The following is a 26,985-nucleotide window of genomic DNA, read 5'->3' as shown; positions in this document are numbered from 1 at the left end:
TACACACAGTCTTTATTGCCAGACATTCAGTTTTAGAAGAAATACACACAGTACAGTCATTTAACACAGGAAACCCCAGTCTGAATGGAGTGACACACAGAGGAATGAGACTAGCACACAATACCCAGTCAAAGCAGTGCTCTGCTGGGTATAAATCAGATCCTTAGTAAGGCATATTATGTATATTAACGGGATATGGTTGTTAGGTCGACACAGCTTAGGTCGATATGGTCAATAGGTTGACATGGTCATTAGGTCGACATGTACTAGGTCACAGGTCAAAATACCATGGTCATTAGGTCGACATGTACTAGGTCACAGGTCAAAATACCACACTTCGACATGAGTTTATCACATTTTTTTTTCTTAATTTTTTGGACTTTTCATACTTCACGATCCACGTGGACTACCTTGCCCGAAGCATGGCGAGCGAAGCAAGCCATGCAAGGGGACACGGTGCACTAATTGGGGATCCCGGTCACTTTACGAAGAAAGTGACACACAAAAAAAAAAAAGTCCAAAAATCCATGTCGACCTTTTGACCTAGCACATGTCGACCTAATGACCGTCGACCTAAGTTGAGTCGACCCAATGACCCATATTAACCTATATGCTTCCCCCTTACTATAAAACCCCCTGTATCAGTACAATTGTGTGATTTAGCAGGGTCTGTGGAGGAGCAGCGCTTGCATGCAGTCTGGAGATCAGCAGCAGCTGGAAATGGCGCCTTTCAGTGTCTAGTCCCGCTCTCTGGGAAGCCCCGCCCCTTCAATGGCGTGCGGACCCTCACAAGATTATACTGGCTTTTATATACAGTATATACAATGGATTTAATAACCCCTTCACCATGTAAAAAGGAAGTTTAATAACCCCCTTATGTAGCACCAATTCGAGTTTTGCGGCGGGCATCGTACCTCGCAGCCTGTGACCGCCACTCCTTAGTGCCGCCATATGTCACTGGGGACCCGCTAACCGGGACCCCGGTGTGTCCACTCACTGGACCGGCGTCTACTTCAGCATCTGTTAGGGGGTTGCGACGTGCTGCTGGCGTTCGCACGCACAGTGTGGTATGTGAAACAGCGCCTCAGGAGCTCAGTGTCCTGTCAGCTGGGATTACGACCCATTAACCCTAGGGAGGTTGGTCCGGTCCCCCCCCCCCCAAAGGTTGGTCCGGTCCCCCCGTCCCAAGTCCCACGACGCAGGTAGACTGGTTGCCAACCAGTACTGCCTGAAAATATCAAACTAAAATTACATTTTGAAGAAAACTCTGTGGAGCTCCAGAGTAATGAATCCAGCTCCTTGGGCACATTTTCTAAACGGAGTCTGGTAGGAGGGGTATAGAGGGGAGGAGCCAGCACACACTAATGTTTTCTTAAAGTGCCAGGCTCCAGTGGACCAGATCTATACCCCACAATACTAAAGTACACTATGTTTTGTTATTTTTTTCTTTTTTACTGAGGAAAATTAAGGACAGAGAGTAGCGCCATTTCCATTGACAACTTTTGGACTTTGTATTTGAATATTGGTGATATCTTTCTCTTTGGAGGCTGCACAGTTTGTTTTTGTTCAGGAGCTCTGTAATAAGTACTACTCTTTCTTTAGAAAAGAAAGGCAGACAGCAGAGCTAGCATAAGTCAGATACAATGCAGATCATGCAATAAAACTGCAATGGGCACTAAATTCAACTACTCAACCGCAGTGGCTGGTAGGAAATAGCACTGAATAACCTTAAGGCCAGTACTCACTGGCTGATGCGGGAGAGATGTGTGCTGAGCGTGCAGGGGGAGACGGGTGGGGCGCTCATTTCACCCAGCGGGTGAAACGAGCAACCTGCTAGATTGGCCTGCATGCAGGCCAATCTAGCACCAGCAATAGCGATGCGCGAGGCTGCGCATTGCTATCGCTGTGGAGGTTACACACGGAGCGATCATGCTTAAAATCTAAGCAATCTACTCAGATTGCTTAGATTTTAAGCAGCGATCGCTCCGTGAGTACCCCCTTTACTCCTGGGAAAAGTATACAGAGAGACTGGACCCAGCATTCCCGGAGACCTTATAGGACGTTGGATGTGGTGACGTCACAAGCAGCTACCAGAACTTGGCGATCTATCCAGGAAGTGTAATCTCGCTGCACAGATACAGTTAAAGCAAGGAGACTTACTACCCAGTGTGAGCCAGAGACACAAGAGTCTTTGCATGAGGATGGGGTTTAACAGAAGGTGTGTGTGTGTGTGTGTGTGTGTGTATATATATGTGTGTGTGTGTGTATGTATATATATATGTGTGTATGTATATATATATATGTGTGTGTGTGTGTGTATATATATATATATATATATATACACACAGGTTGAGTATCCCATATCCAAATATTCCGAAATACGGAATATTCCGAAATACGGACTTTTTTGAGTGAGACTGAGATAGTGAAACCTTTGTGTTTTGATGGCTCAGTGTACACAAACTTTGTTTAATACTCAAAGTTATTAAAAATATTGTATTAAATGAACTTCAGACTGTGTGTATAAGGTGTATATGAAACATAAATGAATTCTGTGAATGTACACACACTTTGTTTAATGCACAAAGTTATAAAAAATATTGGCTAAAATGACCTTCAGGCTGTGTGTATAAGGTGTATATGAAACATAAATGCCTTCTGTGCTTAGATTTAGGTCCCATCACCATAATATCTCGTTATGGTATGCAATTATTCCAAAATACAGAAAAATCCGATATCCAAAATTCCTCTGGTCCCAAGCATTTTGGATAAGGGATACTCAACCTGTATATAAAATTACAAACATACACACAACGCTGTGTCTGGCTCTCCCTCCACATGCTCTCTGCTGCGCTGGGTGCCCGCAAAAATAATTACACAATCATCCACCTGGTGCAGCACTCCTTGAGTCTAAATAATAACAATATAGTTGGCATATAGTTTAGGTAACGTTTCTTAAAGTAAAATAAATGAAAAAAAAAATCACACAGTGAATCTTTAGAAAATGAATGGATCAATGTATGAAAAGGAATGGCAGAAATGAATGAGAAAAGTCATACTACACTACGAGATTTATAGTTTGCAATGCAGAAACAAGACATATTAGAAGAGTTGCAGTGGAATACAGACAGACAGGAGGAATACAGCTTATCACAAAGATGCACAATCAGCTTTTGCAGTGATGTAAGTACACAATATCTGACCTTATAGCATGTGACCTGATCAAGTGGTCTAGGTCCCCGATTTCCTATATTGTTGTTCTGTGACTGCATGACACCAATAGTCTGTGGAGAGCGTTGCTGGGAAATAGGTGAGCTCTGACTTGTTAACTGGATGAGTGAAGATGATCTCTGCGTCGGCTGGTTATTATTTTGCTGTAGACATAAAAATGAATGAAATACCTAGGACTGAATGCTCCACTGAATGATGCGTGGAAGATTTATGTCAACTGTGAGACAAGTGTTGAATCCTTTTGCGCTCAGTTAGATTGATTAAAAAATAGGACAATTTATATTCCAATTTATAACAGTTGATCATGTTTTTTTTTAACCTATTTCAGTTTCCACAAATGTTCCCCAATAGAAGATGTGATTGATTACCTTTTGCTGGGTCTGCGTTTGTTGAGGTAGAGGAGGCTGTTCAGTTGCTCCCATAGGCAATTCAAACCGTGGGCTGCAAAATTATATAGCACAAGTTATTCATCACCACCAAAATCTGGTCCCCAAGCGCCACTCCGTCAAAGTCTGACTTGCCCTGACAACTTCAACAGAATTAACGATATAGTACCAACTCCTAAACCTTTCCTCTAATCCAACAGTCAACCAGTGTCCTCCAGGTAGGACAAATGAAAACGATAAAATTAAGTGTAAAGTAATTCTTTAAAGTGATATTTTTACTCTTTAACTGGTTCACATTTCCAACCAGACTGCAATCATACAGAGGGAGCAGAATACTTTTCCAGGCAATACAAAATGAATGAGAGCACATGACTTGCTATACATAAGATGTACAAAGCTTAGAACTAGTATACTACAAAATGTTTACTATAACGTATAATGGAACTGAATAATTTTATTTTAAGATGTTTTCTATAATAATAATCTATTCCCCATAGTCTGTTCACAAGCATGTACATTTAAGGGTCAATCCAATTAGCCGCAATTATCTCAAGGGTGTGAGTCATCGTGGCAGCAGCCACACTTTACAGCGGCCAGAATTTGCAGAAAAGTGCTTATCACCCCACAGAAGTCCAAGCAAATTTTTGTGAATTGGTGCTGATTTTAGCCTGCAAAGTGTGTGAGATCGGGAGCCGTTGCCGTCATTAAAACACTGTGGCAACGGCACATCCCACTCTGCGCAGCTAATTGGATTGACCCCATTGTTCCGCATAAGGAGATTTCTGAAAAGACTTACCATTGTTAAATTTCTTTCTGCGAGTTACACTGGTTTCCACAGGGAATAACATTGGGGTGTAGAGTTGGATCTTGATCCGAGGCACCAACAGGCTAAAGCTTTAACTGTTCCCAGGATGCACTGCACCGCCTCCTCTATAGCCCTGCCTCCAGGCACTGGAGCTCAGTTTTGTTAACCAGTCCAATGCAGTAGCAGGTAAGAAAGACGGTAGATGTTAATCACATAGACCAAAATTCTGACAACAGGAGTAGGGACTAGCGGCTAATGCCATACAAACCCAAAGAAGCTAAGAGCGTCAGGGTGGGCGCCCTGTGGAAACCAGTGTACCTCGCAGAAAGAGATTTAACAATGGTAAGACTTACCATAAATTTCCTTTTCTCCAGGGTGTACACTGGTATTCCAAAGGGAATAACATCAGGGATGTCCTAAAGCAGTTCCTCATGGGAGGGGACACACTGTAGCGGGCACAAGAATCTGGCGTCCAAAGGAAGCATCCTGGGAGGCGGAAGTATCAAAGGCTTAGAACCTGACGAACGTGTTCACAAAGGACCACGTAGCCACCTTGCACAATTGTTTAGCGGACACGCCACGGCGGGCCACCCAAGAAGGTCCAACAGACCGAGTAGAATGGGCCTTGATAGCAGCAGGAGCTTGGAGTCCAGCCTGTGCATAAGCTTGTGCAATCACCATTCTAATCCATCTGGCCAAAGTCTGCTTAGTCGCAGGTCAGCCACGTTTGTGAAAAACAAAAAAGTACAAAAAGAGAGAATCTGATCTCCTGATAGAGGCAGTCCTTTCTACATATATACGGAGGGCCCGTACCACACCCAAAGACCGCTCAAACCAGGAGAGATAAAGGTTGGAACCACAATCTCTTGGTCAAGGTGGAAAGATGACACCACCTTAGGTAGATAACCAGGGCGAGTTCTAAGAACTGCCCGGTCACGGTGAAAAATCAGAAAGGGTGGACGACAGGACAAAGCGCCTAAGTCTGACACCCTCCTAGCAGAAGCAATAGCCAACAGAAAAAATAATAATTTACTCACCGGTAATTCTATTTCTCGTAGTCCGTAGTGGATGCTGGGGACTCCGTAAGGACCATGGGGAATAGACGGGCTCCGCAGGAGACTGGGCACTCTAAAAGAAAGATTAGGTACTATCTGGTGTGCACTGGCTCCTCCCTCTATGCCCCTCCTCCAGACCTCAGTTAGGGAAACTGTGCCCGGAAGAGCTGACACTACAAGGAAAGGATTTGGAATCCAGGGTAAGACTCATACCAGCCACACCGTACAACTTGTGATAACCATACCCAGTTAACAGTATGAACAACAACTGAGCCTCAATCAACGGATGGCTCATAATAATAACCCTTTAGTAAGCAATAACTATATACACGTATTGCAGAAGAAGTCCGCACTTGGGACGGGCGCCCAGCATCCACTACGAACTACGAGAAATAGAATTACCGGTGAGTAAATTCTTATTTTCTCTGACGTCCTAGTGGATGCTGGGTACTCCGTAAGGACCATGAAGATTATACCAAAGCTCCCAAACGGGCGGGAGAGTGCGGATGACTCTGCAGCACCGAATGAGCAAACTCAAGGTCCTCCTCAGCCAGGGTATCAAACTTGTAGAACTTAGCAAATGTGTTTGAACCCGACCAAGTAGCAGCTCGGCAAAGCTGTAAAGCCGAGACCCCTCGGGCAGCCGCCCAAGAAGAGCCCACCTTCCTTGTGGAATGGGCTTTTACTGATTTTGGATGCGGCAATCCAGCCGCAGAGTGAGCCAGCTGAATCGTGCTACAGATCCAGCGAGCAATAGTCTGCTTCGAAGCAGGAGCGCCAACCTTGCTGGCTGCATACAGAATAAACAGCGAGTCAGACTTTCTGACTCCCGCCGTTCTGGAAACATACACTTTCAAAGCCCGGACTACCGTCCAGCAACTTGGAATCCTCCAAGTCCCTAGTAGCCGCAGGCACCACAATAGGTTGGTTCAAATGAAACGATGATACCACCTTAGGGAGAAATTGGGGACGAGTCCTCAATTCTGCCCTGTCCATATGGAAGATCAAATATGGGCTTTTACATGACAAAGCCGCCAATTCTGACACACGCCTAGCCGAAGCTAAGGCCAACAGCATGACCACTTTCCACGTGAGATATTTTAGCTCCACGGTCTTAAGTGGCTCAAACAAGTGGGATTTCAGGAAATCCAACACAACGTTAAGATCCCAAGGTGCCACTGGTGGTACAAAAGGAGGCTGAATATGCAGCACTCCCTTTACAAACGTCTGAACCTCAGGCAGTGAAGCCAGTTCTTTTTGAAAGAAAATGGATAGGGCCGAGATCTGAACCTTTATGGACCCTAATTTGAGGCCCATAGTCACACCTGACTGTAGGAAGTGCAGAAAACGACCCAACTGGAATTCCTCTGTAGGGGCCTTCCTGGCCTCACACCAAGCAACATATCTCCGCCATATGCGGTGATAATGCTTTGCTGTCACATCCTTCCTAGCTCTTATCAGCGTAGGAATTACTTCATCCGGTATACCCTTTTCCGCTAGGATCTGGCGTTCAGCCGCCATGCCGTCAAACGCAGCCGCGGTAAGTCTTGAAACAGGTCCCGTCTGAGAGGCAGTGGCCATGGTTCCTCTGTGATCAACTCTTGTAGCTTTGGGTACCAAGTCCGTCTTGGCCAATCCGGAACGATGAGTATTGTTCTCACTCCTCTCTTTCTTACTATTCTCAGCACCTTGGGTATGAGAGGAAGAGGAGGAAACACATATACCGACTGAAACACCCACGGTGTTACTAGTGCGTCCACAGCTATCGCCTGAGGGTCCCTTGACCTGGCGCAATTTTTTTTAGCTTTTTGTTTAGGCGGGACGCCATCATGTCCACCTGTGGCCGTACCCACCGATTTACAATCTGCTCGAAGACTTCTTGATGAAGTCCCCACTCTCCCGGGTGGAGGTCGTGCCTGCTGAGGAAGTCTGCTTCCCAGTTGTCCACTCCCGGAATGGACACCGCTGACCGTGCTTGCACGTGATTCTCCGCCCAACGCAGAATCCTTGTGGCTTCCGCCATTGCCGCCCTGCTTCTTGTGCCGCCCTGGCGGTTTACATGGGCGACTGCCGTGATGTTGTCTGACTGAATCAGCACTGGTTGGTCTCGAAGCAGGGGCTCCGCTTGACTCAGGGCATTGTATATGGCCCTTAATTCCAGTATGTTTATGTGCAGACAAGTCTCCTGACTTGACCACAGGCCCTGGAAGTTTCTTCCTTGAGTGACTGCCCCCCATCCGCGGAGGCTTGCATCCGTGGTCACCAGGACCCAGTCCTGTATGCCGAACATGCGGCCCTGAAGAAGATGAGCACTCTGTAGCCACCACACCCTTGCCCTCGGGGACAGGGTCATCAGCCGATGCATCTGAAGATGCGACCCGGACCACTTGTCCAACAGATCCCACTGAAAGATCCTGGCATGGAACCTGCCGAAGGGAATGGCTTCGTATGACGCCACCATCTTTCCCAGAACTCGCGTGCAGTGGTGCACCGATACCTGTTTTGGTTTCAGGAGGTCTCTGACCAGAGTCACTAACTCCTGAGCCTTTTCCTCCGGCAGAAACACCTTCTTCTGTTCTGTGTCCAGAATCATACCCAGGAAGGGCAGACGCGTCATAGGACACAGCTGCGACTTTGGAATATTCAGAATCCAGCCGTGCCGTAGCAACACTTCCTGAGAGTATGCTACGTTGATCAACAACTGCTCCCTGGACCACGCCTTTATGAGGAGATCGTCCAAGTACGGGATAACTGTAACTCCTTGCTTCCGAAGGAGTACCATCATTTCCGCCATTACCTTGGTAAAAACTCTCGGTGCCGTGGACAGACCAAACGGCAACGTCTGGAATTGGAAATGACAGTCCTGCACCACAAACCTGAGGTACTCCTGGTGAGGTGGATAAATGGGGACATGCAAGTACGCATCCTTGATGTCCAGAGATACCATAAAATCCCCCTCTTCCAGGCTCGCAATGACCGCTCTGAGCGATTCCATTTTGAACTTGAACTTTTTCATGTAAATGTTCAAGGATTTTAAATTTAGAATGGGTCTTACCGAACCGTCCGGTTTCGGTACCACGAACAGTGTGGAATAGTAACCCTTTCCCCGCTGAAGGGGGGGTACCAGTATTATCACTTGCTGGAGGTACAGCTTGTGAATTGCCGCCAGGACTACCTCCCTCTCCGTGGGAGAAGCTGGCAAGGCGGATTTTAGGTAACGGTGAGGGGGGGTCACCTCGAACTCCAGCTTGTATCCCTGCGATACAATCTGTATAGCCCAAGGATCCACCTGTGAGCGAACCCACTGATTGCTGAAGTGTCGGAGACGCACCCCCACCGCTCCTGGCTCCGCCTGTGGAGCCCCAGCGTCATGCGGTGGACTTAGTGGAAGCCGGGGAGGACTTTTGTTCCTGGGAACTGGCTGCATGGTGCAGCTTCTTTCCTCTACCCCTGCCTCTAGCAAGAAAGGAAGCACCTCTGACTTTCTTGCTTTTTTGAGAACGAAAGGACTGTATCTGGTAATTACTAATACGGTGCTTTCTTAGGCTGTGAGGAAGCCTGTGGCAAGAATGTTGACTTTCCAGCCGTTGCTGTGGATACGAGGTCCGAGAGACCGTCCCCAAACAACTCCTCACCCTTATAAGGCAAAACCTCCATGTGTTTTTTAGAGTCGGCATCCCCTGTCCATTGCAGAGTCCATAAGACCCGCCTGGCAGAAATGGACATTGCATTTATTCTAGAGCCCAGCAGGCAAATGTCCCTCTGGGCATCCCGCATATACAAGACAACGTCTTTAATATGGCCAAGGGTTAGCAATACGGTATCCCTGTCCAGGGTATCTAACTCCTCCGACAGAGTATCTGTCCATGCTGCTACAGCACTGCACATCCAGGCTGAAGCAATAGCCGGTCTCAGTAGAGTACCAGAGTGTGTATACACTGACTTCAGGATACCTTCCTGCTTTCTATCCGCAGGCTCTTTTAAGGCGGCCGTATCCTGAGACGGCAAGGCCACCCTCTTAGATAAGCGCGTCAGGGCCTTGTCTACCCTAGGGGAGGATTCCCAACGTAACCTGTCCGTTGGCGGGAAAGGGTACGCCATTAGTATTCTTTTGGGAATCACCACTTTCTTATCAGGGGAAGACCATGCTTCTTCACATAACTCATTTAATTCATGTGACGGGGGAAAAGTCACTGGCTGCTTTTTCTCCCCAAACATATTTACCCTCTTGTCAGGGACAGGGTCAACCTCTGAAATGTGTAATACATTTTCATTGCAATAATCATGTATCGGATGGCCTTGGTCATTTTAGGCTGTAATTGTGCCTCATCATCGTCGACACTGGAGTCGGACTCCGTGTCGGCATCCGTGTCAACCAGCTGAGTAGTGGGGCGTTTTTGAGACCCTGCCGGCCTCTGAGGCGCCTGGGCAGGCCCAGGTTGAGAGCCCGGCTGTCCCCCGGCAGCAACATCATCAAACCTTTTGTGTAATGAGTTTACATTGTCATTTAAGACCTTCCACATATCCATCCAATCAGGAGTCGGCACCGACAGCAGCATCACCACATTTATCTGCACTTACTCCGCCTCCACGTAACCCTCCTCATCAAACATGTCGACACAGCCGTACCGACACACAGCACACACACAGGGAATGCTCAGACTGAGGACAGGACCCCACAAGGTCTTTGGAGAGACAGATAAAGAGTATGCCAGCACACACCACAGCGCTATATAACTCAGGGATATACACCACAAGAAGTGATTTCCCAATAGCTGCTTAATAAACACCTTTTGTGCCTAAATTTATGTGCCCCCCCTCTCTTATTACCCTTCTAGCTTCCAGGAGACTGCAGGGGAGAGCCTGGGGAGCGTCCTTCCAGCGGAGCTGTGAAGAAAAATGGCGCTGGTGTGCTGAGGAAGAAGGCCCCGCCCCCTCAGCGGCGGGCTTCTCCCGCTGTCTGTGACAGGAAAATGGCGGGGGATTTTTCACATATACAGTACCAGACTGTATTATGTGTAGATTTATGCCAAAGGTACTCTAATTGCTGCCCAGGGCGCCCCCCCCCCAGCGCCCTGCACCCTACAGTGACCGGAGTGTGTGGTGTGCAGTGGGAGCAATGGCGCACAGCTGCGGTGCTGTGCGCTACCTTAAATGAAGACAGGAGTCTTCAGCCGCCGATGTGACCGTCTTCCAGCTTCTGATCTTCTGGCTCTGCGAGGGGGACAGCGGCGCGGCTTCGGGAACGGACGATCGAAGACAGCTGCCTGTGTTCGAACCCTCTGGAGCTAATGGTGTCCAGTAGCCTTAGAAGCGCAACCTAGCTGTGAACAGGTACGTTTGCTTCTCTCCCCTCGGTCCCACGTAGCAGTGAGTCTGTTGCCAGCAGAAGCTCACTGAAAATAAAAAACCTAACAAATACTGTCTTTAACTAGCAGGCTCAGGAGAGCCCACTAGGAGCACCCAGCTCTGGCCGGGCACAGATTCTAACTGAGGTCTGGAGGAGGGGCATAGAGGGAGGAGCCAGTGCACACCAGATAGTACCTAATCTTTCTTTTAGAGTGCCCAGTCTCCTGCGGAGCCCGTCTATTCCCCATGGTCCTTACGGAGTCCCCAGCATCCACTAGGACGTCAGAGAAATTACCTTAAGCGTAAGGCATTTAAGGTCCACAGACTCAAAAGCTTCAAACTGAGACTCTTGAAGGGCATTAAGAACAACAGGAGGGACATAGGGAGGCTGATTCCGTAGTACGCCCTGAGTGAATGTATGAACGTCAGGAATAGATACAATTTTTCGCTGAAACCACACCGACAATGCAGAAATGTGAACCTTGAGGGAGGCCAGGCGAAGTCCTAAATCCAGGCCTTGTTGCAAAAAGCCAGAAGTCTAGAAGTACTAAACTTGTATACATCGTAATTCTTAGCAGCACACCAGGTGAAGTAAGAATTCCAGACCCTATAATAAATCCGTGCAGAAGCCGGTTTTCGGGCCTTCAACATCATTTGAATAACCGCCTCAGAAAATCCTTTGGCCCTCAGGAGCGAAGCTTCACGAGCCACGCCGTCAACCCAGTCTTGCCAGGTCCGGCTAAACACAAGGGCCCTGAATGAGGAGGTCTGGGCGTTGAGGAAGTAGAAGAAGACGCTCGATCGAGAGACCCTGCAGGTCTGAGAACCGATGCCCTCTCGGCCACGCTGGAACGATTAGAAGTAGTATTCCTCCTTGCTTGAACTTCCTTATCACCCTGGGCAGAAGTGACACCGGAGGGAACACGTACGGCAGCCGAAAGTTCCATGGAATTGCCAGTGCATCCACAAACGCAGTTTGAAATCTAGAAGGGACGACCCTTGCTCAAATGTTGGTCCTGATGCCACCAACTCAGTGACAGACGAACCTCCGGAGTCAAGGATATCATTTGGGACCTGATCCGGTGAGGCAAGCCGTCCCACTTGGAAAGGATTAACCTCTGCAGAGGACAGGAATGAAATTGAGTGTACTCTACCATGTCGAAAGCAGACACCATGAGGCCTAGTACTTGCATCGCAGAGTGTATCGATACTCTTTGGCGAGAGAGGTAGCATCTGATTATGTCCTGAAGTTTCAGGACCTTCTCCGGAGACAAGAACAAACGTTGGTTGTGTGTGTCCAGTAATGCCCCCAGGTGCACCATGCACTGAGCAGGGACCGGTGAGGATTTTTTCCAGTTGATGAGCCACCCGTGGGCTTGTAGGAATTGGACAGTCAGTTCCAGATGACGGAGGAGAACCTCTGGGGAGTTCACCAGGATCAACAAGTCATCCAGATACGGCAGGATCCTGATCCTCTGACGGCGGAGAAAGGCCATCATGACCGCCATGACCTTGGTAAAGATCTGAGGAGCCGTGGTTAGTCCAAAAGGCAAGGCTTGGAACTGATAATGAAGGTTGCCAATAGTAAACCGTAGATATTGCTAATGCGAGATGGGAATAGGTATGTGTAGGTAAGCATCCTGTATGTCCAGGGATACCATATAGTCCATGGGTTCCAAAGCCAGTACAATAGAGCGCAGAGTTTCCATACGGAATGTGGACACCCTCACAAATTTGTTCAAAGACTTGAGGTTGAGTATAGGCCAGGAGGATCCATTCGGCTTCGGAACTAGAAACAGCGTTGAATAGTATCCCCTGCCTCTCTGAGCCAGAGGCACCGGCACTATCACTCCTGTATCCAGGAGAGATTGGACAACCAAATGTAGAGTTTGTGCTTTTAACGGATCCGAAGAGATAATCAGCAAAACTGGCGAGGGGGACGTCTCTTGAAAGAGATAGTCTACCCGTGAGAGACCACTTCCTGCACTCAGGCATCCAAAGTGGTCTTTAACCATACCTGGGGGAACTGCAGAAGTCAGCCTTTAACCCTGGGGTCCTCCAGGGGGAGGCCCGCCTCATCATGCAGCAGTCTTGTCCGGTTTGGAAGCAGGCTGACAGGCGGCCCAAGAATGTTTAGGTTTGGGCTTAGAGGATTTGGAAGTGCGACCCTCTCTCAGGTACGCCTGACCCTTTCCTTTACCTGGAGGTCGAAAGGAACGAAAAGTAGTATTCTTAGCCTTCAGAGCCGAAGGATTAGTACTTGAGAGAAATGCAGTCTTCGCTGAAGCCAAGGCGGTCACAATCTTGTTCAGATCATCTCCAAATAGTATATCTCCCTTAAAAGGAAGCACCTCCAAGGTCTTCTTAGAGTCCAGGTCCACCAACCAGGACCGTAAAAACAGAATCCGGCGAGCCAGGATAGACGTAGTAGATGCCTTGGCCGCCATAACGCCTGTATCAGAGGCTGCCTGCCGAATATAGTGGGAGGATGTGTTAATATAAACAGATGTTGTCTGGCAGTGCCAGAATTTTTTTTAATTTTAATTACCTACCAGCAGTCCGTAGAGGATGCTGGGGTCCACATTAGTACCATGGGGTATAGACGGGTCCACTAGGAGCCACTGGCACTTTAAGAGTTTAATAGTGTGGGCTGGCTCTTCCCTCTATGCCCCTCCTACCAGACTCAGTCTAGAAACTGTGCACGAGGAGACGGACAACTTCTAGAGAAGGAATTTACACAGAAAGTGGCGAGATTCACACCAGCTCTCACATACAAGGCAAACCAAGCTAACTAGCTTGAAACATCAGCAACGGGTGAACAAGGGCCCTCATTCCGAGTCGTTCGCTCGGTATATTTCATCGCATCGCAGTGAAATTCCGCTTAGTACGCATGCGCAATATTCGCACTGCGACTGCGCCAAGTAATTTAACAATGAAGATAGTATTTTTACTCACGGCTTTTTCTTCGCTCCGGCGATCGTAATGTGATTGACAGGAAATGGGTGTTACTGGGCGGAAACACGGCGTTTCATGGGCGTGTGGTTAAAAACGCTACCGTTTCCGGAAAAAACGCAGGAGTGGCCGGAGAAACGGAGGAGTGTCTGGGCGAACGCTGGGTGTGTTTATGACGTCAAACCAGGAACGACAAGCACTGAACTGATCGCAGATGCCGAGTAAGTCTGAAGCTACTCTGAAACTGCTAAGTAGTTTGTAATCGCAATATTGCGAATACATCGGTCGCAATTTTAAGAAGCTAAGATTCACTCCCAGTAGGCGGCGGCTTAGCGTGTGTAACTCTGCTAAAATCGCCTTGCGAGCGATCAACTCGGAATGAGGGCCAATATTACTTAACCAAGTAACAAAACAGTACTAAACCGAGAACTAAGCAGTACTGAACAAAGTAACCACTGCAGGATCATGAAGCGCTGGGCGGGCACCCAGCATCCTCTACGGACTACGAGAAAAGGATTTACCGGTAGGTAATAAAAATCCTATTTTCGCTTACGTCCTAGAGGATGCTGGGGTCCAAAGTATCGAACTTGTAGAACTTTGCAAACGTGTTCGACCCCGACTAAGTGGCCGCTCTGCAAAACTGTAAAGCAGAGACACTCCGGGCAGCCGCCCAGGAAGAACCCACCTTACGAGTAGAGTGGGCCTTACAAGACGTAGGACACGGCAAACCTGCTGTAGAATACGCATGTTGGATAGTGAACCTGATCCAGCGAGAGATCGTCTGCTTAGAAGCAGGACACCCAAGTTTCTTGGGATCATATAGGACAAACAGAGTCCGATTTCCTGTGACGAGAAGTCCTCTTCACATAGATTTTAAGAGCCCTTACAACATCCAAGGACTTTGAAGAAATTGAGGAGTCAGTGGCAACTGGTACCACAATAGGTTGGTTGATATGAAATGCAGACACAACCTTCGGAAAGGAACTGCTGACGTGTCCGGAGTTCAGCTCTATCTTCATGGAAGATCAAGTAGGGGCTCTTACAAGACAAAGCCCCCAACTCCGACACCCGTCTAGCAGAAGCTAAGGCCAACAAAGTGACAGCCTTCCATGTGAGAAACTTAACCTCAACCTCCTGTAGAGGCTCGAACCAATCCGATTGGAGAAACTGCAGCACCACGTTAAGATCCCATGGTGCCGTAGGCAGCACAAAGGGAGGCTGGATGCGCAGAACCCCTTTCAAAAAGGTCTGAACCTCCGGGAGGGAAGCCAACTGTTTCTGGAAGAAAATGGATAGGGACGAAATCTGGACCTTTACGGGTCCCAACCTCAGGCCCATATCTACACCTGCTTGCAGGAAGAGGAGAAACCGTCCCAGTTGAAACTCCACCATAGGAAACTTTTTACAAATACGATGTAAATGTTTAGACGTTACTCCTTTCCTAGCCTGCATCAGGGTAGGAATAACCTTGTTAAGAATGCCCTTCCGAGCTAATATCTGGCGTTCAACCTCCATGCCATCAAACGTAGCCGCGGTAAGTCTTGATAAGCGAATGGTCCCTGCTGCAGCAGGTCCTCCCGAAGAGGAAGAGGCCTCGGCTCTTCTAGCAGTAGATCCAGAAGATCCGCGTACCAATCCCTTCTTGGCCAGTCCGGAGCAATGAGGATCGCCTGAACTCTTGTTCTCCTTATGAGTTTTAGAACTCTTGGAACAGGTGGAAGTGGTGGAAACGCATACACCGACTGGAACACCTACGGAGTCACTAGGGCGTCCACCAGCACGGCTTGCAGGTCCCTCGACCTGGATCAATAGCGCAGAAGCTTCTTGTTGAGACGAGAGGCCATCATGTCTATTTGAGGTACACCCCAAAGATCTGTTACCTCCGTGAACACCTCCGGATGGAGTCCCCACTCTCCTGGATGGAGATAATGTCTGCTGAGGAAGTCCGCTTCCCAGTTGTCTACTCCCGGAATGAAGATTGCTGACAGCGCCAACGCGTGTTCTTCTGTCCAGAGGATGAATTTTGTTACCTCTGACATTGCAACTCTGCTCTTCGTTCCGCCCTGTTGGTTTATGTAAGCCACTGTCGTTACATTGTCCGACTGCACTTGAATGGCTCGATCTCACAGAAGATGGGCCGCTTGGAGAAGACAATTGTAGACGGCTCTTGGTTCCAGAATGTTTATTGGCAGGCTGGATTCCAGGCTTGACCACCTTCCTTGGAAGGTTTCCCCCTGAGTAACTGTGCCCCAGCCCAGGAGACTTGCATCCGTGGTTAGAAGGATCCAGTCCTGAATCCCGAACCTGCAGCCCTCAAGAAGGTGAGGTAGTTGTAGCCACCAGAAGAGTGAAATCCTGGCTTTTGGCAACAGACGTATTCTCTGGTGCATGTATAGATGAGATCCCGACCACTTGTCCAGGAGATCCAGTTGTAAGGGCAGAGCATGAAACCTTCCGTACTGTAGAGCCTCGTAAGAGGCCACCATCTTCCCCAGAAGGCGAATGCACTGATGAACCGAAACCCGGGCTGGCTTCAGGACATCCTGGACCATTGTGTCACCAACGCTCTCTCTTCTGGAGGAAACACCCTCTGCACTTTCGTGTCGAGGATCATTCTCAGAAAAGACAACCTCCTTGTCAGCTCCAAATGTGATTTTGGAAGATTCAGAATCCAACCGTGTTCCCTGAGCAGATGAGTCGTGTGAACAATGGACTGCAACCTCTCCCTGGACGATGCCTTTATCAGCAGATCGTCCAGCTATGGGATTATGTTCACCCCGTCTGTGGAGGAGAACCATCATCTCTGCCATCACCTTGGTGAACACCGGCGGTGCTGTGGAGAGGCCAAATGGTAGTGCCTGGAATTAATAGTGACTGTCTAACAGTGCAAATCTGAGATAAGCCTGGCTAGGCGGCCAAATCGGAATATGGAGGTACGCATCCTTGATATCCAGGGATACCAGAAACTCTCCCTCCTCCAGACATGAAATCACTGCTCTGAGAGACTCCATTTTGACCTTGAACACCCACAGATAAGGGTTAAACGATTTCAAGTTCAAAATTGGCCTGACCGAACCATCCGGTTTCGGTACCACGAAAAGGTTTGAATAATAACCCTTGTTTTGCATATGGGGTGGAACTGGGACAATGACCTGTGACTTTTCCAAGTTTAGGATGGCCTCCTGTAGAGTAGCCCTGTCTGTCAGCAAAGCTGGCAAGCCTGATTTGAAGAATCAGTGAGGCGGGAATTCTTGAAACTCCAGCCTGTATCCCCGGGATACAATATCCTGTACCCAGGGATCTAGGCCGGGCGACACCCAGAATTGCTTGAAACGTCCGAGTCTCGCACCCTCCAGGCTTTGAGGTCCATCATCATGCTGAGGATTTTGAGGGACCAGAAGCAGGTCTCTGGTCCTGGGAGCCTGCGGGTGCAGGCTTTTTGGATTTTGCACGACCACCTCTAAAGAAAGTGGTAGAAGGCTTGGGCTTTTTTGTGTTAACGGTCTGAAAGGACTGCGGCATAGGTGAAGAAAATGGTTTCTCCGTAGAATGAGCAGCAGGGTGAAGGAAAGGTGACTTACCCGAGGTTGCCGTGGAAATCCACGCATCCAACGCTTCCCAAAATAGAGCCTGACCTGTGTAGGGTAGGTTCTCCACACTTCTCCTGGATTCCGCGTCTGCAGACCATTGGCGTAGCCAGAGTCCCCTGCGAGCTGAGACCGACATGGAGGATATCCGTGCAGTCAGCGTGCCCAGGCCTTTCATGGATTCCACCATGAACCTTGCAGAATCCTGTATGTTACGTAAAAACAATTCAATGTCACTTCTATCCATTGTATCCAAATCCTCTAGTAATGTATCTGACCACTTTACTATGGCTTTAGAAATACATGCACAGGCAATAGTGGGCCTTAAGGCCACTCCTGAAGTAGTGTATATGGATTTGAGCGTATTGTCAATCTTACGATCAGCTGGTTCTTTCAACACGGTAGAACCAGGGACAGGTAAAACCACCTTTTTAGACAGTCTGGAGACAGATGCGTCAACAATTGGTGGGTTTTCCCATTTTTTCCTATATTCTTCAGGGAAGGGAAAAGCAACCAGAACTCTTTTTGGGATCTGGAATTTTTTCTCCAGGTTGCTCCCTGTTGCCGCCATCTTCACACCGGCTCCATGCTTGCTTGGGGGGCCGGTGACTCACTCGCCACAAACATCTTCTGGCTCTATTATGGGGTGGCGGCATGCTGCTGGGGTGACCGGTCACCAGGGGCGGCTAACGATCTATCCCCTCTGGAGCTGTGTCCTTTCAGCGGAGATAGTGGCTCGCACCCCTTAGGGTAGGACACTACTTCCCCCCCTAAGTCCCACAAAGCAGGGAGGCTGTTGCCAGCAGTCTCCCTGTAAAATAATAAACTCTAAAAAAAAATTTACTAGAGAAACTCTGGAGAGCTCCCCTAGCTGTGACCGGCTCCTCCGGGCACATTCTCTAAACGGAGTCTGGTAGGCGGGGCATAGAGGGAGGAGCCAGCCCACACTATTAAACTATTAAAGTGCCAGCGGCTCCTAGTGGACCCGTCTATACCCCATGGTACTAATGTGGACTCCAGCATCCTCTAGGACGTAAGAGAAATTCAGATGTAGCTCTTCCTCAATTGCTTGAACCCATGCTTCAATGCCTTTTGCAACCCAAGTGGCTGCCATAGAGGGTCTATGTACAGCACCTGTAAAAGTGTAAAAAGACTTCAAGCAACCCTCCACACGCTTATCCGTCGGTTCCTTCAAAGAGGTGACGGTGGTGAGAGGCAGAGTAGATGACACCACAAGACGTGCTACATGTGAGTCCACTGGTAGCGGGGTTTCCCACTTGTTACTCAACTCTGCAGATATAGGATAACAAGCTAGCATCTTTTTAGACAGGGAAAATGTCTTTCCTGGAGAAGACCAGGATTCCTGACGTCTGGCAATTACATGGCAAGACTAATTTAGTAACCTTCTGACGTCTGAACTTATCAGGTTTCTTAGACGTATCAGGAGGGTCAATCTCATCATCAATCTGAAGAATCAGTTTGATAGTCTCCACTAGGTCAGGAACATCAACCTGTGTTGTAGAATCTTCATCAGAAGCAGCGGTATCAGCATCTGATGGATCAGTATATTCTCCATCCGAATTGGAAGAATCATCCGAAATATTAGTGGAATGTGAGGGAGAAATGGCCCGCTTAGATGACCCTTTGGTCCCAGTAGGGCGAAAGTTAGGTTTTTGTTTAACCAAGGACTGATTTAATTGCTGTAACTGGGTTGACAGAGTATCCGCCCATGGCGGATTAACTACAGGGACAATATGTGGCTGTAATTGTACAGGAGGTACCACAGGGGGCTTAAGCCGTGTTACAATCGTAGTCAGCTTATTTGAAAATGCAGCCCAATGTGGATCCTGATTTGCCACAGGTGCTGCGGGCTGACTAGGGGGTGCAGAACACCCAGTACCTGAACCCTCAGCAGAAATCTTTTCCACAGGTAAATCCATGGCGCCAGCAGTGCATGGAGCGTCTGCGGATTTCCCGCCCTGTGTAGCAGACATTATTGGGACTGTAGCCTTAGGGCGTACCAGACAAACACAAAACCTGACAAAAAAACCCCTAAGATATGTGACAGCAATTGCAGAGAACAAACAGAGGATTTAAGTGGTATGAGGTGACTGAAACACACAGTGAAAAATACACACAGTGAAAAATACAAACAATATATCCTGTGGAACACTGTATAGTATATGAGACCCTGAGGCACTTAGACCCCCAGGGCACAGAATATAGTGATAGCAATATGTGTGATACACAGATAGAATCCTCACAGCAGCTATAGGCACAGAGTCACAGGTACAATGCAGAAATTATTAGATATAAAAAATAAGACTGCACTGGACTAGCAATACTACATAAAGATATGTATGTATACAGATATAACAATGCACAGTAAACACTGGATGCATATCACAGAATACTTGTACTAAATATTCATACAGAAGTGCACTTGTTCTTAACTAACGCTGTCTAAACGACATGTAAAATACTTAAGTGTCCTGTAAATGCACAGCGCTGATGAGACAGGCTGCTCTACAGAGGAGACAGTGCTCAGCAGTCCCAGGATCAGCGCAGCTCTGTGAAATGGCGTCCAAACGCTGACAGGGAGTGAGGGAGAGAGAGAGATGCAGCTCCAGGGCAGTAACACCTGCTGTAGATGGCGCCTGGAGCTGGGGGGAGGAGATACAGATCAGCACCTTATCCCCTCTGCTGGACTTCACCACTGGGTACTATGGAGCATATAATAAACAGATTTTAGTAAATTTGACCTGTGCTCCCTGCCCTGGTGGATATAGTGGGGTCCCTGCATGGCCACAGTGTCCACGCCAGGGGCACGGTCCATCCCCTGGGACCGCGGCCGGATCGCGATTTCGGCGGGTCCAACCTGGGAGACCCTCTTACCTCCTCCCTGAAGTGCGACCACGTGATCAAGGAGAGCAGCAGCGGTGATGTGTGCCTGATGACCGGAGCGCCTCTACTGCAAGTACCCGGCAACCGGGGCGCGGGAGAATGCAGCGCCGCTGGGGGAGGTGATGGAGCCGCAGCACAGAGTGCCAGCATGACATACACAGCATCTAGTGCCTGTGCTGCAGCCCTTGAAGTCTTCTTTCTTCTTAAAAAGCTCTTATTAGGGCTGCCTAGCGCAGACCCCCCTGTTAGTGAACTGCACTGCAGGCACCAACTTACAAACTGAGCTCCAGTGCCTGGAGGCGGGGCTATAGAGGAGGCGGTGCAGTTCATCCTGGGAACAGTCAAAGCTTTAGCCTGTTGGTGCCTCGAATCAAGATCCAACTCTACACCCCGATATTATTACCTGTGTAATACCAGTGTACCCAGCTGCAGAAAATTTGATTACACTTTATTTTAACAGCTGACAGTCCTTGTTAGGGGAGTGGGTACCCTCTTTTTGTTATGAAAAAATGTTTCAATGAGAGGACACAGCATAAAAAAAAAAGGGAGGACACAAAACGATTTTGAAAAATGTGTTTTGTCAGAACACTTTACTTATAGGAAAATTATAATAGTCCTAATTTCCCTAGAATGAAAATTAAGATTTTACTCACCGGTAAATCTATTTCTCGTAGTCCGTAGTGGATGCTGGGAACTCCGTAAGGACCATGGGGAATAGACGGGCTCCGCAGGAGACTGGGCACTCTATAAGAAAGATTTTGTACTATCTGGTGTGCACTGGCTCCTCCCTCTATGCCCCTCCTCCAGACCTCAGTTAGGATACTGTGCCCGGAAGAGCTGACACAATAAGGAAGGATTTTGAATCCAGGGTAAGACTCATACCAGCCACACCAATCACACCGTATAACTCGTGATACTATACCCAGTTAACAGTATGAAATATAACAGAGCCTCTCAACAGATGGCTCAACAATAACCCTTTAGTTAGGCAATAACTATATACAAGTATTGCAGACAATCCGCACTTGGGATGGGCGCCCAGCATCCACTACGGACTACGAGAAATAGATTTACCGGTGAGTAAAATCTTATTTTCTCTGACGTCCTAGTGGATGCTGGGAACTCCGTAAGGACCATGGGGATTATACCAAAGCTCCCAAACGGGCGGGAGAGTGCGGATGACTCTGCAGCACCGAATGAGAGAACTCAAGGTCCTCCTCAGCCAGGGTATCAAATTTGTAGAATTTAGCAAACGTGTTTGCCCCTGACCAAGTTGCAGCTCGGCAAAGTTGTAAAGCCGAGACCCCTCGGGCAGCCGCCCAAGATGAGCCCACTTTCCTCGTGGAATGGGCTTTCACTGATTTAGGACGCGGCAATCCAGCCGCAGAATGCGCCAGCTGAATTGTGCTACAAATCCAGCGAGCAATAGTCTGCTTAGAAGCAGGAGCACCTATCTTGTTGGGTGCATACAGGACAAAAAGCGAGTCAGTCTTCCTGACTCCAGCCGTCCTGGAAACATAAAGTTTCAAGGCCCTGACTACATCCAGTAACTTGGAATCCTCCAAGTCCCTAGTAGCCGCAGGCACCACAATAGGTTGGTTCAAGTGAAAAGCGGATACCACCTTAGGGAGAAACTGGGGACGAGTCCTCAATTCTGCCCTATCCATATGGAAAATCAGAAAAGGGCTTTTACAAGACAAAGCCGCCAATTCTGACACACGCCTGGCCGAAGCCAAGGCCAATAACATGACCACTTTCCACGTGAGATATTTCAGATCCACAGTTTTAAGTGGTTCAAACCAATGTGATTTTAGGAAACTCAACACCACATTGAGATCCCAAGGTGCCACGGGAGGCACAAAAGGGGGCTGAATATGAAGCACTCCCTTTACAAAAGTGTGAACTTCAGGCAGTGAAGCCAGTTCTTTCTGGAAGAAAATCGACAGGGCCGAAATCTGGACCTTAATGGAACCCAATTTTAGGCCCATAGTCACTCCCGACTGTAGGAAGTGCAGAAACCGACCCAGCTGAAATTCCTCTGTTGGGGCCTTCCTGGCCTCACACCACGCAACATATTTTCGCCAAATACGGTGATAATGGTTTGCGGTTACTTCTTTCCTGGCTTTTATCAGCGTAGGAATGACTTCCTCCGGAATGCCCTTTTCCTTTAGGATCCGGAATTCAACCGCCATGCCGTCAAACGCAGCCGCGGTAAGTCTTGGAACAGACAGGGCCCCTGCTGTAGCAGATCCTGTCTGAGCGGTAGAGGCCATGGGTCCTCTGATATCATTTCTTGAAGTTCTGGGTACCAAGCCCTTCTTGGCCAATCCGGAACCACGAGTATCGTTCTTACTCCTCGCCTTATTATTATTCTCAGTACCTTTGGTATGAGAGGCAGAGGAGGGAACACATAAACCGACTGGTACACCCACGGTGTCACTAGAGCGTCCACAGCTATCGCCTGAGGGTCCCTTGACCTGGCGCAATATCTCTTTAGCTTTTTGTTGAGCCGGGACGCCATCATGTCCACCTGTGGCCTTTCCCAACGGTTTACCAACAGTAGGAAGACTTCTGGATGAAGTCCCCACTCTCCCGGGTGTAGGTCGTGTCTGCTGAGGAAGTCTGCTTCCCAGTTGTCCACTCCCGGAATGAACACTGCTGACAGTGCTAAGACGTGATTTTCCGCCCATCGGAGAATCCTTGTGGCTTCTGCCATCGCCATCCTGCTTCTTGTGCCGCCCTGTCGGTTCACATGTGCGACTGCCGTGATGTTGTCTGACTGGATCAGTACCGGCTGGTTTTGAAGCAGGGGTTTTGCCTGACTTAGGGCATTGTAAATGGCCCTCAGTTCCAGAATATTTATGTGCAGGGAAGTCTCCTGACTTGACCATAGTCCTTGGAAGTTTCTTCCCTGTGTGACTGCTCCCCAGCCTCGAAGGCTGGCATCCGTGGTCACCAGGACCCAGTCCTGTATGCCGAAACTGCGGCCCTCTAGAAGATGAGCACTCTGCAGCCACCACAGTAGAGACACCCTGGTCCTTGGAGACAGGGTTATCAGTTGATGCATCTGAAGATGCGATCCCGACCACTTGTCCAAGAGGTCCCACTGGAAGGTCCTTGCATGGAACCTGCCGAATGGAATTGCTTCGTATGAAGCCACCATTTTTCCCAGGACTCGTGTGCAGTGATGCACCGATACCCGTTTCGGTTTTAGGAGGTCTCTGACTAGAGATGACAGCTCCTTGGCTTTCTCCTGCGGGAGAAACACTTTTTTCAGTTCTGTGTCCAAAATCATCCCCAGGAACAGTAAGCGAGTGGAAGGAACCAGTTGTGACTTTGGAATGTTTAGAATCCAGCCATGCTGTTGTAGCACTTCCCGAGATAGTGCTACTCCGACCAGTAACTGCTCCCTGGACTTCGCCTTTATAAGGAGATCGTCCAAGAATGGGATAATTAAAACTCCCTTTTTTCGAAGGAGTATCATCATTTCTGCCATTACTTTGGTAAACACCCTCGGTGCCGTGGACAGTCCAAACGGTAGTGTCTGGAATTGGTAATGGCAATCCTGTACCACAAATCTGAGGTACTCCTGGTGAGGAAGGTAAATGGGGACATGCAGGTAAGCATCCTTGATGTCCAGGGATGCCATGTAATCCCCCTCGTCCAGGCTTGCAATAACCGCCCTGAGCGATTCCATCTTGAACTTGAATTTTGTTATGTAAGTGTTCAAGGATTTCGGTACCACAAACAGTGTGGAATAGTAGCCCCGGCCTTGTTGAAGTAGGGGTACCTTGACTATCACCTGCTGGGAATACAGCTTGTGAATGGCCTCTAGCACAGCCTCCCTGCCCGAGGGAGTTGTCGGTAAGGCCGATTTGAGGAAACGGCGGGGGGGAGGCGCCTCGAATTCCAGCTTGTACCCCTGAGATACTACTTGAAGGATCCAGGGATCCACCCGTGAGCGAGCCCACTGATCGCTGAAATTCTTGAGGCGGCCCCCCACCGTACCTGGCTCCGCCTGTGGAGCCCCACCGTCATGCGGCGGATTTGGAAGAAGCGGGGGAGTACTTTTGGTCCTGGGAACCTGCTGTGTGTTGCAGCTTTTTCCCCCTTCCTCTGCCTCTAGACAGAAAGGACCCGCCTTTTCCCCGCCTGTTTTTCTGGGGTCGAAAGGACTGTACTTGGTAATACGGTGCTTTCTTAGGCTGTGAGGGGACATGGGGCAAAAATGCAGACTTCCCAGCTGTTGCTGTGGAAACAAGGTCTGAGAGACCGTCCCCGAATAACTCCTCACCCTTATAAGGCAAAACTTCCATGTGCCTTTTAGAATCTGCATCTCCTGTCCACTGCCGAGTCCATATGCCTCTCCTAGCAGAAATGGACAATGCACTTATTCTAGATGCCAGCCGGCAGATCTCCCTCTGTGCATCTCTCATGTATAAGACTGAGTCTTTTATATGCTCTACGGTTAGCAATATAGTGTCCCTGTCTAGGGTGTCAATATTTTCCGACAGAGAATCTGACCAAGCAGCAGCAGCACTGTACATCCAGGCTGAAGCAATAGCTGGTCTCAGTATAACACCAGTGTGTGTATATATAGACTTTAGGATAGCCTCCTGCTTTCTATCAGCAGGTTCCTTTAGGGCGGCCGTATCCGGAGACGGTAGTGCCACCTTTTTAGACAAACGTGTGAGCGCTTTATCCACCTTAGGGGGAGTTTCCCAACGTGACCTATCCTCTGGCGAGAAAGGAAACGCCATTAGTAATTTTTTTGAAATCGCCAATTTTTTATCGGGGAAAGCCCACGCTTCTTCACACACATCATTCAATTCCTCAGATGGGGGAAAAACTATTGGTCGTTTTTTCTCCCCAAACATAATACCCTTTTTTGAGGTACCTGGGTTTATATCAGAAAATAAGAATTTACTTACCGATAATTCTATTTCTCGGAGTCCGTAGTGGATGCTGGGGTTCCTGAAAGGACCATGGGGAATAGCGGCTCCGCAGGAGACAGGGCACAAAAAGTAAAGCTTTACGATCAGGTGGTGTGTACTGGCTCCTCCCCCTATGACCCTCCTCCAAGCCTCAGTTAGGATACTGTGCCCGGACGAGCGTACACAATAAGGAAGGATTTATGAATCCCGGGTAAGACTCATACCAGCCACACCAATCACACCGTACAACCTGTGATCTAAACCCAGTTAACAGTATGATAACAGAGGAGCCTCTGAAAGATGGCTCCCTACAACAATAACCCGAATTAGGTAACAATAACTATGTACAATTATTGCAGATAATCCGCACTTGGGATGGGCGCCCAGCATCCACTACGGACTCCGAGAAATAGAATTATCGGTAAGTAAATTCTTATTTTCTCTATCGTCCTAGTGGATGCTGGGGTTCCTGAAAGGACCATGGGGATTATACCAAAGCTCCCAAACGGGCGGGAGAGTGCGGATGACTCTGCAGCACCGAATGAGAGAACTCCAGGTCCTCCTTAGCCAGGGTATCAAATTTGTAGAATTTTACAAACGTGTTCTCCCCCGACCACGTAGCCGCTCGGCAGAGTTGTAATGCCGAGACCCCTCGGGCAGCTGCCCAAGAAGAACCCACCTTCCTTGTGGAGTGGGCTTTTACCGATTTTGGCTGTGGCAGGCCTGCCACAGAATGTGCAAGCTGAATCGTACTACAAATCCAGCGAGCAATAGTCTGCTTAGACGCAGGAGCACCCAACTTGTTGGGAGCATATAGTATAAACAGTGAGTCAGATTTCCTGACTCCAGCTGTCCTTGAAATGTATATTTTTAAAGCTCTGACAACGTCCAACAACTTGGAGTCCTCCAAGTCGCTTGTAGCCGCAGGCACTACAATAGGCTGGTTCAGATGAAATGCTGACACCACCTTAGGGAGAAAATGCGGACGAGTCCGCAGTTCTGCCCTGTCCGAATGGAAAATCAGTTATGGGCTTTTGTAAGATAAAGCTGCCAGTTCTGACACTCTCCTGGCCGAAGCCAGGGCTAGTAGCATGGTCACTTTCCATGTGAGATATTTCAAATCCACAGTTTTTAGTGGTTCAAACCAATGAGATTTGAGAAAGTCCAAAACAACATTGAGATCCCACGGTGCCACTGGAGGCACCACAGGGGGCTGTATATGCAGCACTCCCTTAACAAAAGTCTGGACTTCAGGAACTGAAGCCAATTCTTTCTGGAAGAAAATCGACAGGGCCGAAATTTGAACCTTAATAGATCCCAATTTGAGACCCATAGACAATCCTGATTGCAGGAAATGTAGGAATCGACCCAGTTGAAATTCCTCCGTCGGAGCACTCCGATCCTCGCACCACGCAACATATTTTCGCCAAATGCGGTGATAATGTTGCGCGGTTACTTCCTTCCTTGCTTTAATCAAAGTAGGAATGACTTCTTCCGGCATGCCTTTTTCCTTTAGGATCCGGCGTTCAACCGCCATGCCGTCAAACGCAGCCGCGGTAAGTCTTGAAACAGACAGGGACCCTGCTGAAGCAAGTCCCTTCTCAGAGGTAGAGGCCACGGATCTTCCGTGATCATCTCTTGAAGTTCCGGGTACCAAGTCCTTCTTGGCCAATCCGGAACCACTAGTATCGTTCTTACGCCTCTTTGCCGTATAATTCTCAATACTTTTGGTATGAGAGGCAGAGGAGGAAACACATACACCGACTGGTACACCCAAGGCGT

General features: G+C 48.6%; 1 protein-coding gene across 2 annotated transcripts in view; it reads right to left on the bottom strand.

Annotated features, from left to right (window-relative positions):
• Window positions 1-26,985, bottom strand: part of CPSF4 (cleavage and polyadenylation specific factor 4) — a 125,113-nt gene that overhangs the window by 30,955 nt on the left and 67,173 nt on the right. For both annotated transcript variants that reach the window (XM_063934163.1, XM_063934164.1), the window contains exons 6-7: window positions 3,600-3,672; window positions 3,204-3,374 (exon numbers count right to left, since the gene is read on the bottom strand). In XM_063934163.1, coding sequence (XP_063790233.1) covers window positions 3,204-3,374; window positions 3,600-3,672 — 244 coding nt within the window. The remainder of the gene's footprint in view (window positions 1-3,203; window positions 3,375-3,599; window positions 3,673-26,985) is intronic.

Source organism: Pseudophryne corroboree, chromosome 7 (assembly GCF_028390025.1).
Source record: "Pseudophryne corroboree isolate aPseCor3 chromosome 7, aPseCor3.hap2, whole genome shotgun sequence".
NCBI lineage: Eukaryota > Metazoa > Chordata > Amphibia > Anura > Myobatrachidae > Pseudophryne > Pseudophryne corroboree.
Note: the sequence above shows the minus strand (reverse complement) of the source record. Positions and strands in the feature narration are given on the sequence as shown.